Genomic DNA, 16,192 nt, shown 5'->3' with positions numbered 1-16,192 from the left:
GATTTCTGATGTTTCATTTTCAGTATCAGTTTGGTATTTATTTGGCAACTATTATGTTCAGCAACCAATTAGACTAATTGAACCAAGTTATACATAATAACTAGATCAACATATACATAATGAAAAAGCATGCAATGCTTCATCTCATCTTCATTACATATTTTTGGTGGACAGCTACTAAAATTAGATGTTGGAATCAATCTCATAAATCTTGATATTGTGCTTAGACTTGCTCATGCAATGATTGGTTGATGGCAAAAGACTGGGATAAGTGGAGGAGTAGACTTATTGCAAGGACAGGTTTTAAAGCAAAAGTATTAGATATAAGTCATATTTTAAATTGATTTTGCGGTTAGGTTACCATAATCATAATTGCGAAAAATGCAGCTGATGTGGCCGCAGTGGTGCTTACAACCTACAAATACGCTTTAATGGAATGTAATCTGGAAGGACAAATCTTCTTTGTTCCCGTATGATCCTTACTTGAAAAATCAGGCTTATGATCCTTACCTAAGAAATCAGGCAAGATTCTAGGCTGATATATTGATAAGTAGGCATTTAATTTTGCCTTGGATGATATACAATTTTTTTATATAAAATTATGTAATTTGTTTAGAGTTTAATTACAATTCAAGGTCAAAGTAAAGTTTTTATACTTTCAACTAATCAACTAATCATATATTATTTAAAACCCAAAAAAAAAACTAATCATACATTAGCTCATATTGGATAATTGGCCCAAGAAAAAGAGTATGATCTCATTGTGGAGATGAGAAAAGGAGCTTGGTATTAAGTAGGTAGGAGACAGAGTTGTGACCCTATTGTCTTTGATTCTTCATTTGCTTTATCTTTTGAATAATGATGTAATAATGTAATAAGAGATCACTTTAAATGTGCCAAACTTCATGCATTTGATTGGAATTTGTTGCTTTTGGAACACTTCAATTAGATATATTGCTGATTTATTTAAGTTTGCTTAGTATTTTTTGCATTACAAGTGCCAATGTATCTTGCCTTCGGTCACCTTCTAAAAATCTTCCTAAAATCTCATATGTGATAAGGTTGTTACTAGTTTTGGTACTTAACGAATTCGTTACAGAACAATTGTAAATAATAAACTCAAAAAGTAAAATAAATAAATAAATAAAATGTACCCAAAAAAGTTCAAAAAAGAAATCATTGTTTTATTAGAAAAAGCTAATACAAGCTCAACAACAAATACCGTCTTATTTCACATAAAATAAAAAAAATTCCCACAAACTCCTCAATGTTATGCAGTGCAGTTCATCATTTGTGTCTTAGTCCACACCAATCTTTTTCCTGTGCATCTTAATTAAGTCATAGACATCATTTTCATCAGAAAGGAACTTGGCCACGCTTTCAACATTCTTCAAGCATCTCTCTGCCCATTCAATGATTTTTGGGCAGTCCAGGTTGAACTTGCCTATTTTCTCATACATATAAAACCACTTATAAAAAGGGATCAAAGCAATATCAACAAACCCAAACTTTTCACCTCCAAAATATGGCTTATCCCCAAGCAAATCAGCCAAATGCTTCAAATTCTCTATTAACTCCTTCTTTTCTGCCTCATGCTCACCGTCCTTCCCTAGCCACATCGTCCTTGCAACTGTATGCACCTGCAATATAACCGCATCAGACCACATTAGATCAGACTAGATTCAAATTTTTCTTATAAATTATAAAATAATTCACACTACTATCTTGCATCACAAAATATACTAATTGGGAAGGTTGTGAGTAAAATAAATCACAAGTATGACAAAGTTATGTATGTGGACAATGTGAACATATATATACCTTGTCATCAACAAACTTCGCCCAGAATCTGGCTTGAGCTCTTTCATAAGGATCAGTGGGTAAGAGTGGATTGTTCTTCCAAACCTCATCAATGTACTCAACAATAATAAGGGACTCACAAATGGGTTTTCCATTGTGAATAAGAACTGGGATTTTCTTGTAAATGGGGTTCATTTCCAGAAGCAATGCACTCTTATTGTTCACCAGATCCTGTTCCTTGTATTCATACTCGATCCCTTTTTCTGCCAATGCAATCCTCACTCTTATGCCGAATGTACTCAGAATGTAATCCAACAACACCACCTCATTATCTGCCATTGTTAATGACCTGAAAGTGAAAGAGTAAATTTCTCAAGCAAAAACTATAGAGATTATGCAGAATGAGAATGAGATGGAATACCTTTATATTTATAGGTAATACATATCGTTCAAATATTCTCATGGAATAAAAAATATACTAAGCAAATATTAGAAAATAATATATAATAATCATGGACCCTTAAATAAAAAATACACATAAATAATAAAAGATGCATTATTTATATAAAAACAGTTAAGTTGATCATTCATATTTATTAACTCAACGTTTAATATTAAAAATTATCATATTTTAATGTGCATCAATTTGAATGACTATCCATTGAGCATTGGTTAAAAAAGTTTGCTGTTAATAAATGATTTTTTATCATCTATATGTGTTTTTAAGGTTATGAGAAACAAATTAGGAACATCATTAATATATTTGTTTTTACTAAATTTAGTATTTTTTTAATTTGTTACTTATCTTTTATAATTTAATAATTATAATTATTTATTTTTATCTCACTAGATATATCTCTATGACTAAGACTAAACATTTATACTTTCGTCATATTAACTACACTAGGTAGGGTGAGTAGGATTCGACAATATTTAATCATGATTGGACTCAAGTAAGGTCGGGGTTCATCGAGTTAAGGTTCAAAAATTAGACATCGACAATATTTATAGTCAGACAACGGACAAACATGATATGTCCCAACCTATCTCATAGTCACTCATTCGTCATATTTGTATGTGTTTATTAAGCTGTTTATAAAGTAATGACATCTGTTTGACTCAAAATATCATTGATTTTTTAAATTATCATATATATAAATGATTTAAAATATATATTTATCATTTAATATGTTAAATTACATATCCATAATTAAAGTAATATTTTATCTAAAAGATGTATGCATAATTGAGTTTAGAGTCGGATTCAGATTTAAAAGTTGTCTTCGGTTGATATTTGATGTTGGACTGACCTTTAAGTCTAAGACCGATTTAGGTGAAAAAATAATCCTATATAGGATAAGTTAAAAGACAAGTTTTACTCAATATATATTCACTCATACTAAATCATATTCATTGAGTCGATCTTTTTTATTTTTCTCTAACAAACTAGTAGATTTATAAAATAAAAATAGTCATTAATTTTTTAAGAAGAGATAAATAGAATTAAAAAAGTTCTAAAAAAATAATATTCATGAATAAGATTATCATAAAATATAACTAATTACCCAAAACATTTAATATTATCACACAAAAATAAGGAAATGACACACTTTCTGGTCTATATTATAATTTATAAAGTATAGATGGCAAAACATGTAATGGCCATGGGTACGCTTGTATAGCCCGCATTTATTTACGAAAGGACATATAAGTGTTATCCGTTTCGCACTGCATGTTTTGCCTGCCAAGCCCGCAGATATTTTCATTGGGCAATGTGCGCTACCCATAAATATAACTTAAGAAAAAAGTAAGAAAAGTTTAAATAAGTTACAATGTAATGTGATTTTTAATCCCTAAAAAATTATAATTTAATGTGATTTGTTCAATTTTAAATAAAATATTAAAGTTTTTGTTAATTTTTTATCTTCAACTACTTTATTTAATTTAATTTATTATATAATTTTTTTATTTTTGTAATTATTCAACATGACTTCAGCAAGCCTATGAGCCCATTTTAAAATGGGCATGTTATTGAATTTTGCCTATTAAATTTTGTCTATTCTAAATTATTACATACATTTGCATACACATGCAAAACAGGTTCATTTTGCTATCTCTTTTTATAAGGAAGCAATAAATATTTGTTTCTCTCGATTATAATAACATTAATCATTTTTTATAATTTTCCAATAGTATTGAAACAATTTCTTATTCAACAAATGTTGAATACTAACTTAAATTGTTTGCTTTTTATTAAATCAAATAAAATAATTATATTTTAACTGATTGCTTTAATATATGTAATTATTTAAATTTCTTTATAAAATATATTCAGTATATTTAAATAAATAACTAATTTCTTCATAATTTTTTTAAAATTTGATATAAAATGGGATAAATATCATACTCTCAAATAGTAATTGTTTATTTTAAACCGGGAGAGTATAAGATACCGTTGGCTAATTATATAGATACAATTGTTTTTGCACCAAAGTTTAAATGCAATTAATTTGAATTTAATAAAATTTAGCAATATTTATTATAATATTACATTCATTCATATTTATCTTGTAAAAAAATTATTACTTAAAAAAAATGCAATTCTCAATAATTATTAAATTTTCTAATACTTAGATGAACCATACAATGATAAATAGAGGTAAACATGAGAAATATTAATTAATGTACAATTGAACTCCTAAATGTAATAAATAAATAAGAAGCAAAAAAATTTCAAACAAATAGGAACACACTTAATATATATGAATAAATATGAGAACAAGTACCCAAATAATATTGGTTAAGGTTTCAAAAACTTTATCATGAAATAAACAAGTTTCATTTATTTAGTGGTATAAAAACTTATTGTATCCCTATTAGGTAAAAAAAGAGTCACAATTAAAACATTCACTGTAATGAAAAACTAAGTTTAAAATCAAATATGAACGATCTTCTTTCAATTTTATCATTAGAGAATAACCGTTCTTATGCTTATTTCGCAACAATGAACAAAATAGACATTGTTCTTATAGTTGAGATATCATTAAAAATGAAGAAAAAAATGTTATGAGAGAATAAATCAATATTAAATAAAATAAAGCAAAAGTGGAGAAGAATATAAATATGAGGTAGGTTTGTAGGGTTCATTTAGAACAGAAATAGAGTTGCACAATTGAAGATGATTTTGACTTAAGTTGCTTAAAATCCTTAAATTGTTGCAATGTGTAAATATATATAAAATAATTAGTGTGACCTATTTAAGAACGAAAAATGAATTACACTATTGTGAATGCTCTTATTGAGAGAAGTAAGTATACACCCTAAATGTGATTACTTCATTCATAGGATGAAAATACATTCTCCATTATAGCAAAAAAAAACAAAGTTTGATAAACAAATTATTGAACCCCTCATATTCTTTTTAATGTAAACTTCTTAGATTTTTTTCTATTTATTTTTAGTTTCCAAATATCAAAGAAAGTTTAGTATTATTATTTCAATTATACACTTACAAAATTATTCAATTCATTGTCAACAAAGAGAAATCAATTACTCCCTTCATCATTGAAAATGTAACAAATGTTATAAAGTTATGATAATGAGCAAAATGCTTGAAAGTTATTAATTATTGTATGTGATTGAGGAATCAGTAAAAGAGATATTAAATTATTGACTTGATAATTGATCCACGTGTTAGACAAAGCATTAAAAACATGTTGCTTATTTCTTTTGAATTTCTAAAGTTTTACTATTTTCATGATACAGCATGAGTATTTTATAAATTATTAATTTGATTTTTTTAATTCATATTTAAATTAATTATAAGATTTGAATCATAAAAAATATAAGTTTCTTAATTTTTTCCCAAAATAAAACTTCAATACATATATTTCTTAACACTATTTTGTTATTCTTTTGATTATTATCTATTTACACTATTTATATTTATGAATTGTACTTGAGATTAGAGATAACAGAAATATCCGACTCATGAGTACCCGTCAAAATATCCATAATAGATACCCACAAAAATAGTTTATAGGTAAAAACATGGATCATGATATTTGTCACATGAATACTCACACATATATTTTAATTAAATATTTTAACATTATATCTTGTCCATTTTATTAATATTTCAAATTAAATTTTAATGATTGAATTATAACCATAAAATTATCATTTACATATCATAATTAATAATTATTATTCAAATAATAATTATTTTTATATATTTATTATTATAAAATATATAAACATATAATTAATATTAAAAATTCAGAGATAAGTAGTACGGATATGAGTAAGAGTACACCTTTGGCACAATGTGATGACAATTTCACCATTAAATACAAAAGTAAAAGTCAATGCAAAAGTAGAAGTCAATAAAAAAAGTAAAAGTCAATGCAAATGCTTGGCCCTATTTAGTACTTTGAGAGAATTCTTTTCTATTTTTATTAATCATTACAAATTATTTTTCTAACTGAATGTAGTTGAGAGGTTATTTGTTAATGTTTTAAACTCAAGGGAAACATTAAAATAAACAATTTAACAAATTTGTTAATCATTTTTCTTAGTATAAACTTTTTATTTTCTCTCCCACTTAACTCAGTGATACTCCTTTTGTTTTATAAAGATACTATGGATAAGATATTGGTTTAATGGTGTAGGACACCACTAGATTCGAAGACGACCAAAATTTAAAAGTTTAATTTCTATGGCGATATTTGTTGGGAGGAGTAATAACACACCTCAAAAGAGAGCAATTCCTTAAACAAAAAGGTGAGGATACTCTTGATAGTACCAAAAAATGTATTATACTATAAAACACAAAAAATAAAAAGAAATAAGAGCATAATATTTATGTCTCTTTCATCATTACACAGTCACTCACCCACCATAATATACAATTTCTCGTTTTTTATTCATTATCCTAACTTTAATTTAGAATAATATTTGTTATAATTTTTTACTATGACCACTAAGGAAATAGTTGTTTTCTCCTGTACAATTATTGTAAGACTTTAGTAGAGAAAGTAATAATTAAAATTGTCTTAAACTTTGGAAACCAAAAACAAATAAAAAACTTTTCTAAGAAATGAACCCTTAAAAATAAACGAAAGGGTTGCGTAATATAATGTATTTATCAAACAAAATAAATGAGACTTGTATTATCCACGATAATGTATTTATCAAACAAAATAAATGAGACTTGTACTGTCCACGATAAAGTTTCTACTATATGAAACCTTAATCAGTACAATTAAGTTACTGCTATCATAATCATCCATTCATTGTACAAGCAACATCGCTAAATTACATCAGGTTCAAATTAATTGCATTTAATTTTTGGTGAAAAAATATTACATTTATATAAAGATCTAAAGGAAATATTACATTTATATAAAGATCCAAAGGAATTTAATACTCCCCAATTTAGATGTAATTCTAAAAAACTTATGACGACATTAATTATTTATATGATATACACCATTTTCTTTATTTTGTGTGTGAAAATATTGAAAATTTGGGTAATTAAGGATATTTTACGATATTATTATTTTTCTCAAAATTATTACTCTTAGTTCATGAATATGAAGTATTTTTCGTGGAAAATTTATATGTTAATATTTATCTCTGTTTTTTTATAAAACTAAGACCATATTAATGACTATTTTTTTATTATTCTGACATAGTAAATAAGAGAAAAATGAATAATTATAGTTATTATATTATAATCAAATAAAATATTGAACTAACAAATATTTTTAAATTTAAATAAATAAATAAGTATATTAATTATATTTCTCAAAATATACACAATAAAAAGTATTTATTAACTATAATTGTGTTAATGAATGTTTCAAGCAGTGAAATGAAAACCTTACTTATAGACTACTGAACCAGTTCCTATATAATATAATACATGTATTATACGTTCATCCAATTATATTGGCCATACTCACTCATTATTTAAATCGTATTGGTTATACCAGTTAGTTTTCATTTAAATTATAATAATTTTTTTATAAAAATAATTCAACCTTTACCAAAATATTATTATAGAAGATAAGACACAATCAATATCTTTAATTATACTTCTAAAACATGATCAATCACCAAGTCACACATTTTGTTTTAACAAATTGTGTAAACAAAAATATTTCATCACATTCTTTAATTTTGAACATTAATGTTGTATAATATATATATATATATATATATATATATATATATTTAAATTTACTGATATACATTTTAATTAGTGAAGCACCGATTAAATTACTGTATCACTATATCAGTACTCGGACTAATTTGATAATCGGTATAATATTAATAACACGAGAATGATAAATGAGTATGTACATAAAAAAATTTGAAAATAATTTTTGTTTAGAACTAGTAAGTTACCTGTGCATTCGCATGATACAATATTTTTTGTACATAGTTAAGAACAAATATGTTACCCATGTATTTTCATGATTAAAAAACACATGTTATCAGTGTATTCACATAGTTAAAAACATATATGTTACTCATACATTCATATGATCCAAAATTATTTAAACACGTAAGGAAAATAAATAACAATGATATTGTGAAACTTCTTATTGAAATGTTACAATGAAAACACCAACAAAACAATGAACTCCATATCCACTCTTTCCAAACAAAATTTAAAACAATAATAGATATGATTATTATGGAACCTTATAACTCAATAAAAACTCAATACGACTTCAGTGAGAGAATGAAAATTGAGATGCTAAAATATATGAAAACTCAAGCAACTTTTAGGATAGTTGAATAAGTGATTTTTGATTGCATCAAATAACTTAATAAGTGCATTTTTATAGATTATGGTGTAAATACCTAATTTTAGTTATATGTGTTTAGTAAAATTATACTTATTCTTTAAAAATTGTTCTATATGAGGTATGATTTTAAACCACTTTTAATCCATATGTTTGATATATATTTGTAATAAACTATTAAATTAATATGAAATGATTCAATACATCTCTATTAATGTAACCATATATGGTGGTAAACAACTTTGGTGGATTTTTTGCTAAAATGATTGATTATCAATTGTCCAAATATTGATAAACATGGTACATCACATTATCAATTGTCCAAGATCTTCTGACCGCAAAATAATAATAAATCATACTTCCAATTAAATAAGTAGACATAATCAGGAATTACATAAGGATTATATGTTGTTAAAGTTCAAGATTAAATTACAATATGCTAAAGTTCAATAGTAAAAATCCAAAAAAAAATGGTACTCAAGTTAAGTCAAAATTTTGTCTCCATATTAGTATTCATAAAGTCAAATTCAGAACCAAAAACCATCTAATAGTAGCACAACAGACATAGAGGTAGAAAATAATTGGAGAAATATAAGTTTAAAATACAAAATGATTACTAATCTTTTTGAACACTGGATAGTCCCCTAATTATTATTATCTTATTTTTGCAACTATTCTGCTCTTCTTGCAAAAGGTATACGAGAAGCTTTGTGAGTTATAATAAACTTGTTACACAACAATAACTCAAAAATAACAAACTCAACCAATTAATGATAAATATGAATATTGTGTGTTTAGTCCAAATTTTTGATAAAAAATATGTATTCAAATCAAATTTGATATTAATTAAGACACTATTAAGGATAATATGGATGATCTAGACAAATGATTTATAATATTTATAGTGCTTGAATGCTCTGAAAATCTCCTTATATTTATTCAGCTCTTCAAAAAATAAATCAATATGAAATGAACTAATAATTGTACAATAATAATCAATATGAGGTCAAAAGAGCAAATAACAAACATCAATGAAATTAATGAGAACAAGTTTACAAAATAATGGAATCAATTAGAACATATCTACAAAATAAATAAATCAATGAAAAAATAAAAATAAAAAAACAAAAATCAATGAAAAAAAAGAAGAAATCTACAAAATAAACAAAAAAAATCAATAAAAATACAATTTAAAGAACAAATCTACAAAATAATAATAGATGTACCAAATAAATAAATCAATAAAAAATAAACAAAATTAACAAGACCTGTAAACTAATTATATTTAAAAGCATGAATCTGGCTTAGAATCCATATTCCTTACATAAATTTTAAAAAAAATTACAAATTCATTTACGTGTAATCAGATCTAATAAACTTATAAAATAGTCTTCAAAAAAATAGCTACTACTTCCAAAGAATTTTAAAGGGTGCAAATTGTAAAACATGGAATCCTAAACAAGGAGGAAAATATACATTCATTGAGGTAGTGATACCATTCTGGCCATCACAGACTAGGAAACAACCATAGAAATAGAAGCACAAAAATAATAAAAAATATACACTCTAGATCTTTATGAAATATGCAATACAAGCAATGAAAAAAATAAAAGCTAAAAAGATACAAAGAATGAAACAATGCTGAATGGATAGTGATTCAAATTGATGCTCATTAAAAAATGGAAATAAGGGCCGGTGACTATTAATTATGTGAAGAATTTAATATAAAAAACATGTACACCACACTACTGTATATATTATTTTCTAATATTTGCTTAGTATATTATTTTTTATTCCATGAGAGTATTTGAATGATATCTATTACCTATAAATAAAGGTATTCCATCTCATTCTGCATAATATATCACAACATAATCTCTATAGTTTTTGCTTTAAGAAATTTACTCTTTCACTTTCAGGTCATTAACAATGGCAGATAATGAGGTGATGTTGTTGGATTTCATTCTGAGTACATTCGGCATAAGAGTGAGGATTGCATTGGCAGAAAAAGGGACCGAGTATGAATACAAGGAACAGGATCTAGTGAACAACAAGAGTGCATTGCTTCTGGAAATGAACCCCATTTACAAGAAAATCCCAGTTCTTATTCACAATGGAAAACCCATTTGTGAGTCCCTCATTATTGTTGAGTATATTGATGAGGTTTGGAAGGACAAAGCTCCACTCTTATCCACTGATCCTTATCAAAGAGCTCAAGCAAGATTCTGGGCGAAGTTTGTTGATGAAAAGGTATATATGTGTTTAGATTTTTGTGTCCACACTTCACATACATAATTTTGTTATACTGGTGTTTTATTTTACTTACAACCTTTCCAGTTTCACATTAATGTTTTTATTAGCATGTAGCAGACCCTATGATAAATGCTTTCTTGTTGTTTTTGTTGTTAATGTTTTTATGGGTAAAAAGAAATTGAGTACTAGATACCTTAATGTTAAAAAGCTAATTTTTTTTATCGCAGAAAAGAATCTATTTACATTAATGTTTACACTTTACAGCAATAAATACCTTAAATTAATGTGCAGGTGCATGGAGTTGCATTCAGGATATGGACCGGGAAGAAAGGTGAGCATGAGGCAGAAAAGAAAGAGTTAGTAGAGAATTTGAAGCATTTGGAGAATTTTCTTGGGGACAGGTCATATTTTGGGGGTGAAAATTTTGGGTTTGTTGATATTGCTATGATCCCTTTTTATAAGTGGCTTTCTACTTATGAAAAAATAGGGAACTTCAAGTTTGACTGCCCAAAAATCATTGAATGGGGAGAGAGATGCATGCAGAATGTTGAAAGCGTATCCAAATTCGTTTCTGATGAAAAAGATGTCTATGAGTTAGTTAAGGCTTACAGGACAAAATTTGACTTGGACTTAGACATAAAATCCAACTTAATGATGAAATAAGATGCAGTAGTATTGTGTGAAAAAACTTCTCGTGTTTTGTGAAATAAGATGTTTCATCATCTACCATTCATATTCAACCATCATTAATAAATATTATACTCTTTACGGTAAATCTATGTAATTGTAAATCATGGTGAAAAATTGGCTGAAATCCTAAACCATGTAATAATTTTTTCATCCAGGCCTTAGTTATGGTGTGGTCCCTTTATTTATTAAGGGGATCAAGAAATCTTAAAGCCAGAAAAATTTCTTTTAAATTTTAAAGCACAAACATAAATTTTATGTTCTCATAGACACAAGCAAACATGCACCACTCATATGAAGAAACAACAATCCAATTGAACAACCAAACAGTCCAAAGCTCAACTTTGTAACACAAGTTTGTTATTCTTGTCACAAATAGGTAAGCAACTCCTCTTTAATACTAGACTCTCCGGTACTGAAATATGATAATGATATATTTTTATATGTTTTTTATTTATTTAATTAAGAAATTCTAGACCCTTAAATTTTTATGCATACCATATATTATCATCTAGTTTCAGTACTAGACTCTCCTAAAGAAGTCCAGCCCCAAATTAAGTGTCATTTTAGTCCAATTCATGGCTCTTCCTATAGTCAACAACAAACTTATAAACCTCTTTCTCATCAGCAACAGATTTAGAAACACTCTCCCTCTGTTTGCACCTCTTAGCCCACACAATTAACTTAGGACACTCTTCATCCACTTTGAAGTTGCCTAATTCCTCATAAGTATAAAACCAACTATAGAAAGGAATCAGAGCAATGTCAACAAAACCAAATGTGTTACCCCCAAAATAAGGCTTGTCTCCAAGAACCTCCTCCAATTTCTTTAACCCCTCTATTAACTCCTTCTTTGCCACTTCAATCTCTTCTCTCTTCCCTGCCCATATTCTTCCCCCAACATCACCAACCTGCTTTTTCATGACATGAAAATGAATTGATATTAATATGTTACCTTTGGACAAAGAATACTATAAGAGAAACCCAACATATCTTAGTCATGTACTAAGCAAAACTATAAAAGTAACCTTCTTCATAGATGATATGATCAAAGATGATCCTACCAAGAACAAGATATTCTAAACTAAATTTATTTCTAACAAGATAAAAACTCTCTAAAGTTGAGATTTTTCTAATTGATTCCCCTTGATGAATGAACAATACACTAATAAAGGGAATAAACAAATCCTAAGATGATTACTATATAAGAACATTCTAGAAATATTCAAATAAAAAATGTTTAATAACTAACTATCCAATAATGGGTCTCATATGAAACATCATAGCAAACATTATTCATCTTGATATATCCTAAGATTGATCCAAAACCTTGACATGATGACTCAAAGAATCCTCCTACTTATATACTATTTGTTTGACTCATTCATAACCATTAAATTTACAGCATAAAAAATACACAATGGTCCAAATTAGACTTAAGAAGTAGCTATGAAGGAGAAATAGGATGTTAAAGTCATTGAATATGGGACCTACCTTTTTGTTGACAAAATCAGCCCAAAATCTGGTTTGAGATCTCTCATAAGGGTCAGAGGGTAGCAAAGGAACCTTATCCTTCCAAACTTCATTAATATACTCAACAATAATGAGGGACTCACATATAGGTTTCCCTTTATGAATCAGAACTGGGATCTTCTTGTGAATAGGGTTCATTTGCAGAAGCAGATTGCTCTTGTTCGTGAGATCTTCTTCCTTGTACTCATACTTGATCTCTTTTTCAGCAAGTGCTATCCTAACTCTCATACCAAACATACTAAGCCATTCATCCAACAGAATCAACTCTTCTCCCATTCTTGTCTCAAAGAGTGAACTTTAACTAATGAACAAGACTTTCTCAGAATAATATGAAGAAAAAGATATCTGAATATATTTCTCAACTTTTTTATACAGATAAGCTTACTCATCCATGTGCAAACAAGACAAACCGACTTATCAATGTTAGTATAGAAAAATAATATTTTAATAAAAATATGTCGGCAATTATATGTAGGTTATGTATTATAATTTGGGTAGTTACCAATTATAGGAGCGAAGGTTATGTATATTATTAGGAAGCAGGTATAAAGGAGTTGTTCATTCAGTATTTTCACACATGTGTTAGTGTTTGGGTAGAAAAGAAATTCTATGAGTAGTGTTTTGGGACAAGAGTTATTCTCTTGTATTTATGTGTTTTCTACTATTGATCAATCAAAATTTGTATTTACAATTCTAAATTTTTATCACAAAACTCGAACTTTGATAGAGGATAACAAATATTTATATGTGACTGAGACCAGAGGTAGCAAACTTTTCCCTATATACACTTAAATACTTCCAAGTTTGTACATGTATTTGTAAGACGTGACAAGAAATTTTACATCCATAAGTATGGTATTTGTTCAAGAATAAGAAGTTTTTATTTAATGTAAAACATCATTTATTTTCAGGGAGGGAACAAATAGTAGTTCTACCTTTGTCGTGTTTTTGATAGGACACAAATTACTTACTAGTTAGTAGTTACTACTACCTTTATCGTGTTTTTTATGTGTATGGGTACAAAGTCCCACACCGCTCTGTTCAACAATAAGTAATAGGTTTATATAATAGTAGCAAAGACATGGGTTTGTCCCTTCGGGGACATCCGATAAAATTGGAACGATACAGAGAAGATTAGCATGGCCCCTGCGCAAGGATGACACGCACAAATCGAGAAATGGTCCAAATTTTTTTTTGACATTTTTTCCTTTCTTTCTTGAATCTGTACCCTCAACAACGCTCCTTTAACTGCTGTAATCGTTCAAATCTTCTCTTCCCTTTCACAATTTAATTACTTCTTCGTGTGTTCCATCAAGATGGAGCGATTGGGTTTCAACCTTTTCTTTTTAGGTTTTGATCATTATTGTTGATTATTCGTGGTCCAGTTCACAAGCTTGTTCAGTTTCTCCTTTTGTTGTTTTCTGGGTTGCTTTGTTTTTGCATCCTTTTCAGAATTGCAGCACTGCTATGAATGTTAACTTGAGTTTGATACCCTTGAATGAATGTGAAACTGCTTGTAATATTTGTAATAGGCTTTTGCCATTTATTTTATGAGCATATGTGACCTGATTTTTCTTTTAGTTTTCAGGCTCCTTTTTGTGATTTGGCATGTGCATTTGTGTGTTTTGTGCTGAATTTGTAGTTGCATTAGTTAACTCTGTCTTACCTAGTGTTGTATTATGTTGCAAGTGTTCCGTTTGTTTGGTTCTTTTAGTAGGGTTCTAAGTTCCCTTTTTAGATCAATCTTGCTTTCTCTATAAGTGTTGCTCTTGTTGTTCAGTTGTGCTAAATGTTTATTTGTGGTTCAATTCATGTCAATCAGTTAGTGAGTTACACCCAAGTGGATGAAAAGAAACTAGTAAATATTTCTTACAATAGGGGAAGGGATGGAAGGGTTCCAATTCCTCTCCAAAGGGATATGAAATTCAGTAGTATCTAACACTTCATGTTGGGAGACACAGTGATTTTTGTATTTTTATGTTATTCAAAATAATTATTTAGGATTAAGTTTTTAATATGTTGTTAATATTTTATTAGTTGTCTCTACATAGATATGTTTCTACACTTTTTTTGTTCTCGCTCATAAATCGCCATGCAATCAAATTTTTATTGTTGATGCTGCAGTGTTATATAATAAGATGTCAGAACAACCTGATATCTTGTTCCTGGAAGAATGGCTAAAGAGTAGAGATGTGGTGATCCTAACAAACTCAGCCCTATAAACTCTTATTCCTTGTCTGCCAAACCCATCATTCAGGCATGGCCTGAGCTCTAGGACTCCCTTCAACATCCTTGTTCCATCAACATCATCTGCAATATCTTTAAACTCTCATTAATTCTCAAACATCTCTTCATGTTGCGAACTTCCGAGCAAGACTTGTCCTTCGCATTCATATTTACTGGTTTTTGGTTTAACTAAATGGGCTTGCTTTGACTTACTGGTCTAGACCCTTCATATAGAAGTGCAGTTGCTTGGTTCACTTGCTGAGTCTATAGGGCAGAGCTTTTGCTGTAATTTATAGTTATAAATCTGCCCAATCAACTTGGTCTTCTCCCTGATTATAGGCACAAACTATGCTCTCTGAGTAGTCAAGAATCCGAACACAGCAACCCAGTACCAATAACGACCAAGAACTTTGGTGGTCAATGCGGCTACTCCATACTCGTCCCAAGGCATCAGATCAACTAGCACAATCAACTGATTGAGGTACTTCAGAGCTTTATATGGGTTTGCACTAAAGTAGATGATATATGTAGTTGAGCAACTTTCTTGCCCCAGTGCAGACAAGACTGTTATCATTACTTTTCAATTTTAGGAAATCATATTTGGGACAAATTATCACCTTCGTGCTTTAATTAGATTATCATAAGAAAGATTAGAAGCAAGTAGCTATGTAGTGCCTGCAGAACTGAGATTTACTGCTCCATCTATGATTCTGTATATAATTTACAGGTGTGGAGAAAAGACTTGTAGTTAATTCCAGGTTGCTTTGTTTTTGTATCCATTGCAGAAGTGCAGCACTGCTTTGCTATTTTATGTAGTTTTTACAGCTAAGTTTACTTGTTCTCCAACGTTAACTTGAGTTTGACAACTTTCAATGAGT

At 28.3% G+C, this 16,192-nt stretch overlaps 3 protein-coding genes and 1 long non-coding RNA gene across 4 annotated transcripts; 1 reads left to right on the top strand and 3 right to left on the bottom strand.

Annotated features, from left to right (window-relative positions):
* Positions 1-1,260: 1,260 nt before the first annotated feature.
* On the bottom strand, positions 1,261-2,188 carry LOC109339395 (probable glutathione S-transferase). The gene is made up of 2 exons (XM_019576825.1): positions 1,822-2,188; positions 1,261-1,640 (listed from the first exon to the last, which is right to left on the bottom strand). The coding sequence occupies exons 1-2, from the start codon at positions 2,137-2,139 to the stop codon at positions 1,299-1,301; spliced, it is 660 nt and encodes a 219-aa protein (XP_019432370.1). The 5' UTR covers positions 2,140-2,188; the 3' UTR covers positions 1,261-1,298.
* Positions 2,189-10,476: 8,288 nt separating this feature from the next.
* Positions 10,477-11,589, top strand: LOC109339393 (probable glutathione S-transferase parC). The gene is made up of 2 exons (XM_019576823.1): positions 10,477-10,865; positions 11,160-11,589. Exons 1-2 carry the CDS (start codon positions 10,545-10,547, stop codon positions 11,529-11,531), a joined length of 693 nt encoding a protein of 230 aa, XP_019432368.1. The 5' UTR covers positions 10,477-10,544; the 3' UTR covers positions 11,532-11,589.
* A 234-nt stretch (positions 11,590-11,823) lies between these two features.
* On the bottom strand, positions 11,824-13,478 carry LOC109339387 (probable glutathione S-transferase parC). Its single transcript, XM_019576818.1, has 3 exons — positions 13,050-13,478; positions 12,111-12,466; positions 11,824-11,932 (listed from the first exon to the last, which is right to left on the bottom strand). The coding sequence occupies exons 1-2, from the start codon at positions 13,362-13,364 to the stop codon at positions 12,122-12,124; spliced, it is 660 nt and encodes a 219-aa protein (XP_019432363.1). The 5' UTR covers positions 13,365-13,478; the 3' UTR covers positions 11,824-11,932; positions 12,111-12,121.
* Positions 13,479-14,841: 1,363 nt separating this feature from the next.
* LOC109339392 lies at positions 14,842-15,891 on the bottom strand. Its single transcript, XR_002106655.1, has 2 exons — positions 15,800-15,891; positions 14,842-15,722 (listed from the first exon to the last, which is right to left on the bottom strand). It is a non-coding gene; the product is annotated as an uncharacterized LOC109339392 (long non-coding RNA).
* Between the last annotated feature and the right edge of the window lie 301 nt (positions 15,892-16,192).

Source organism: Lupinus angustifolius, unplaced genomic scaffold, assembly GCF_001865875.1.
Source record: "Lupinus angustifolius cultivar Tanjil unplaced genomic scaffold, LupAngTanjil_v1.0 Scaffold_74_35, whole genome shotgun sequence".
Taxonomy (NCBI): domain Eukaryota; kingdom Viridiplantae; phylum Streptophyta; class Magnoliopsida; order Fabales; family Fabaceae; genus Lupinus; species Lupinus angustifolius.
This window is presented reverse-complemented; position numbering and strand designations above follow the sequence as displayed.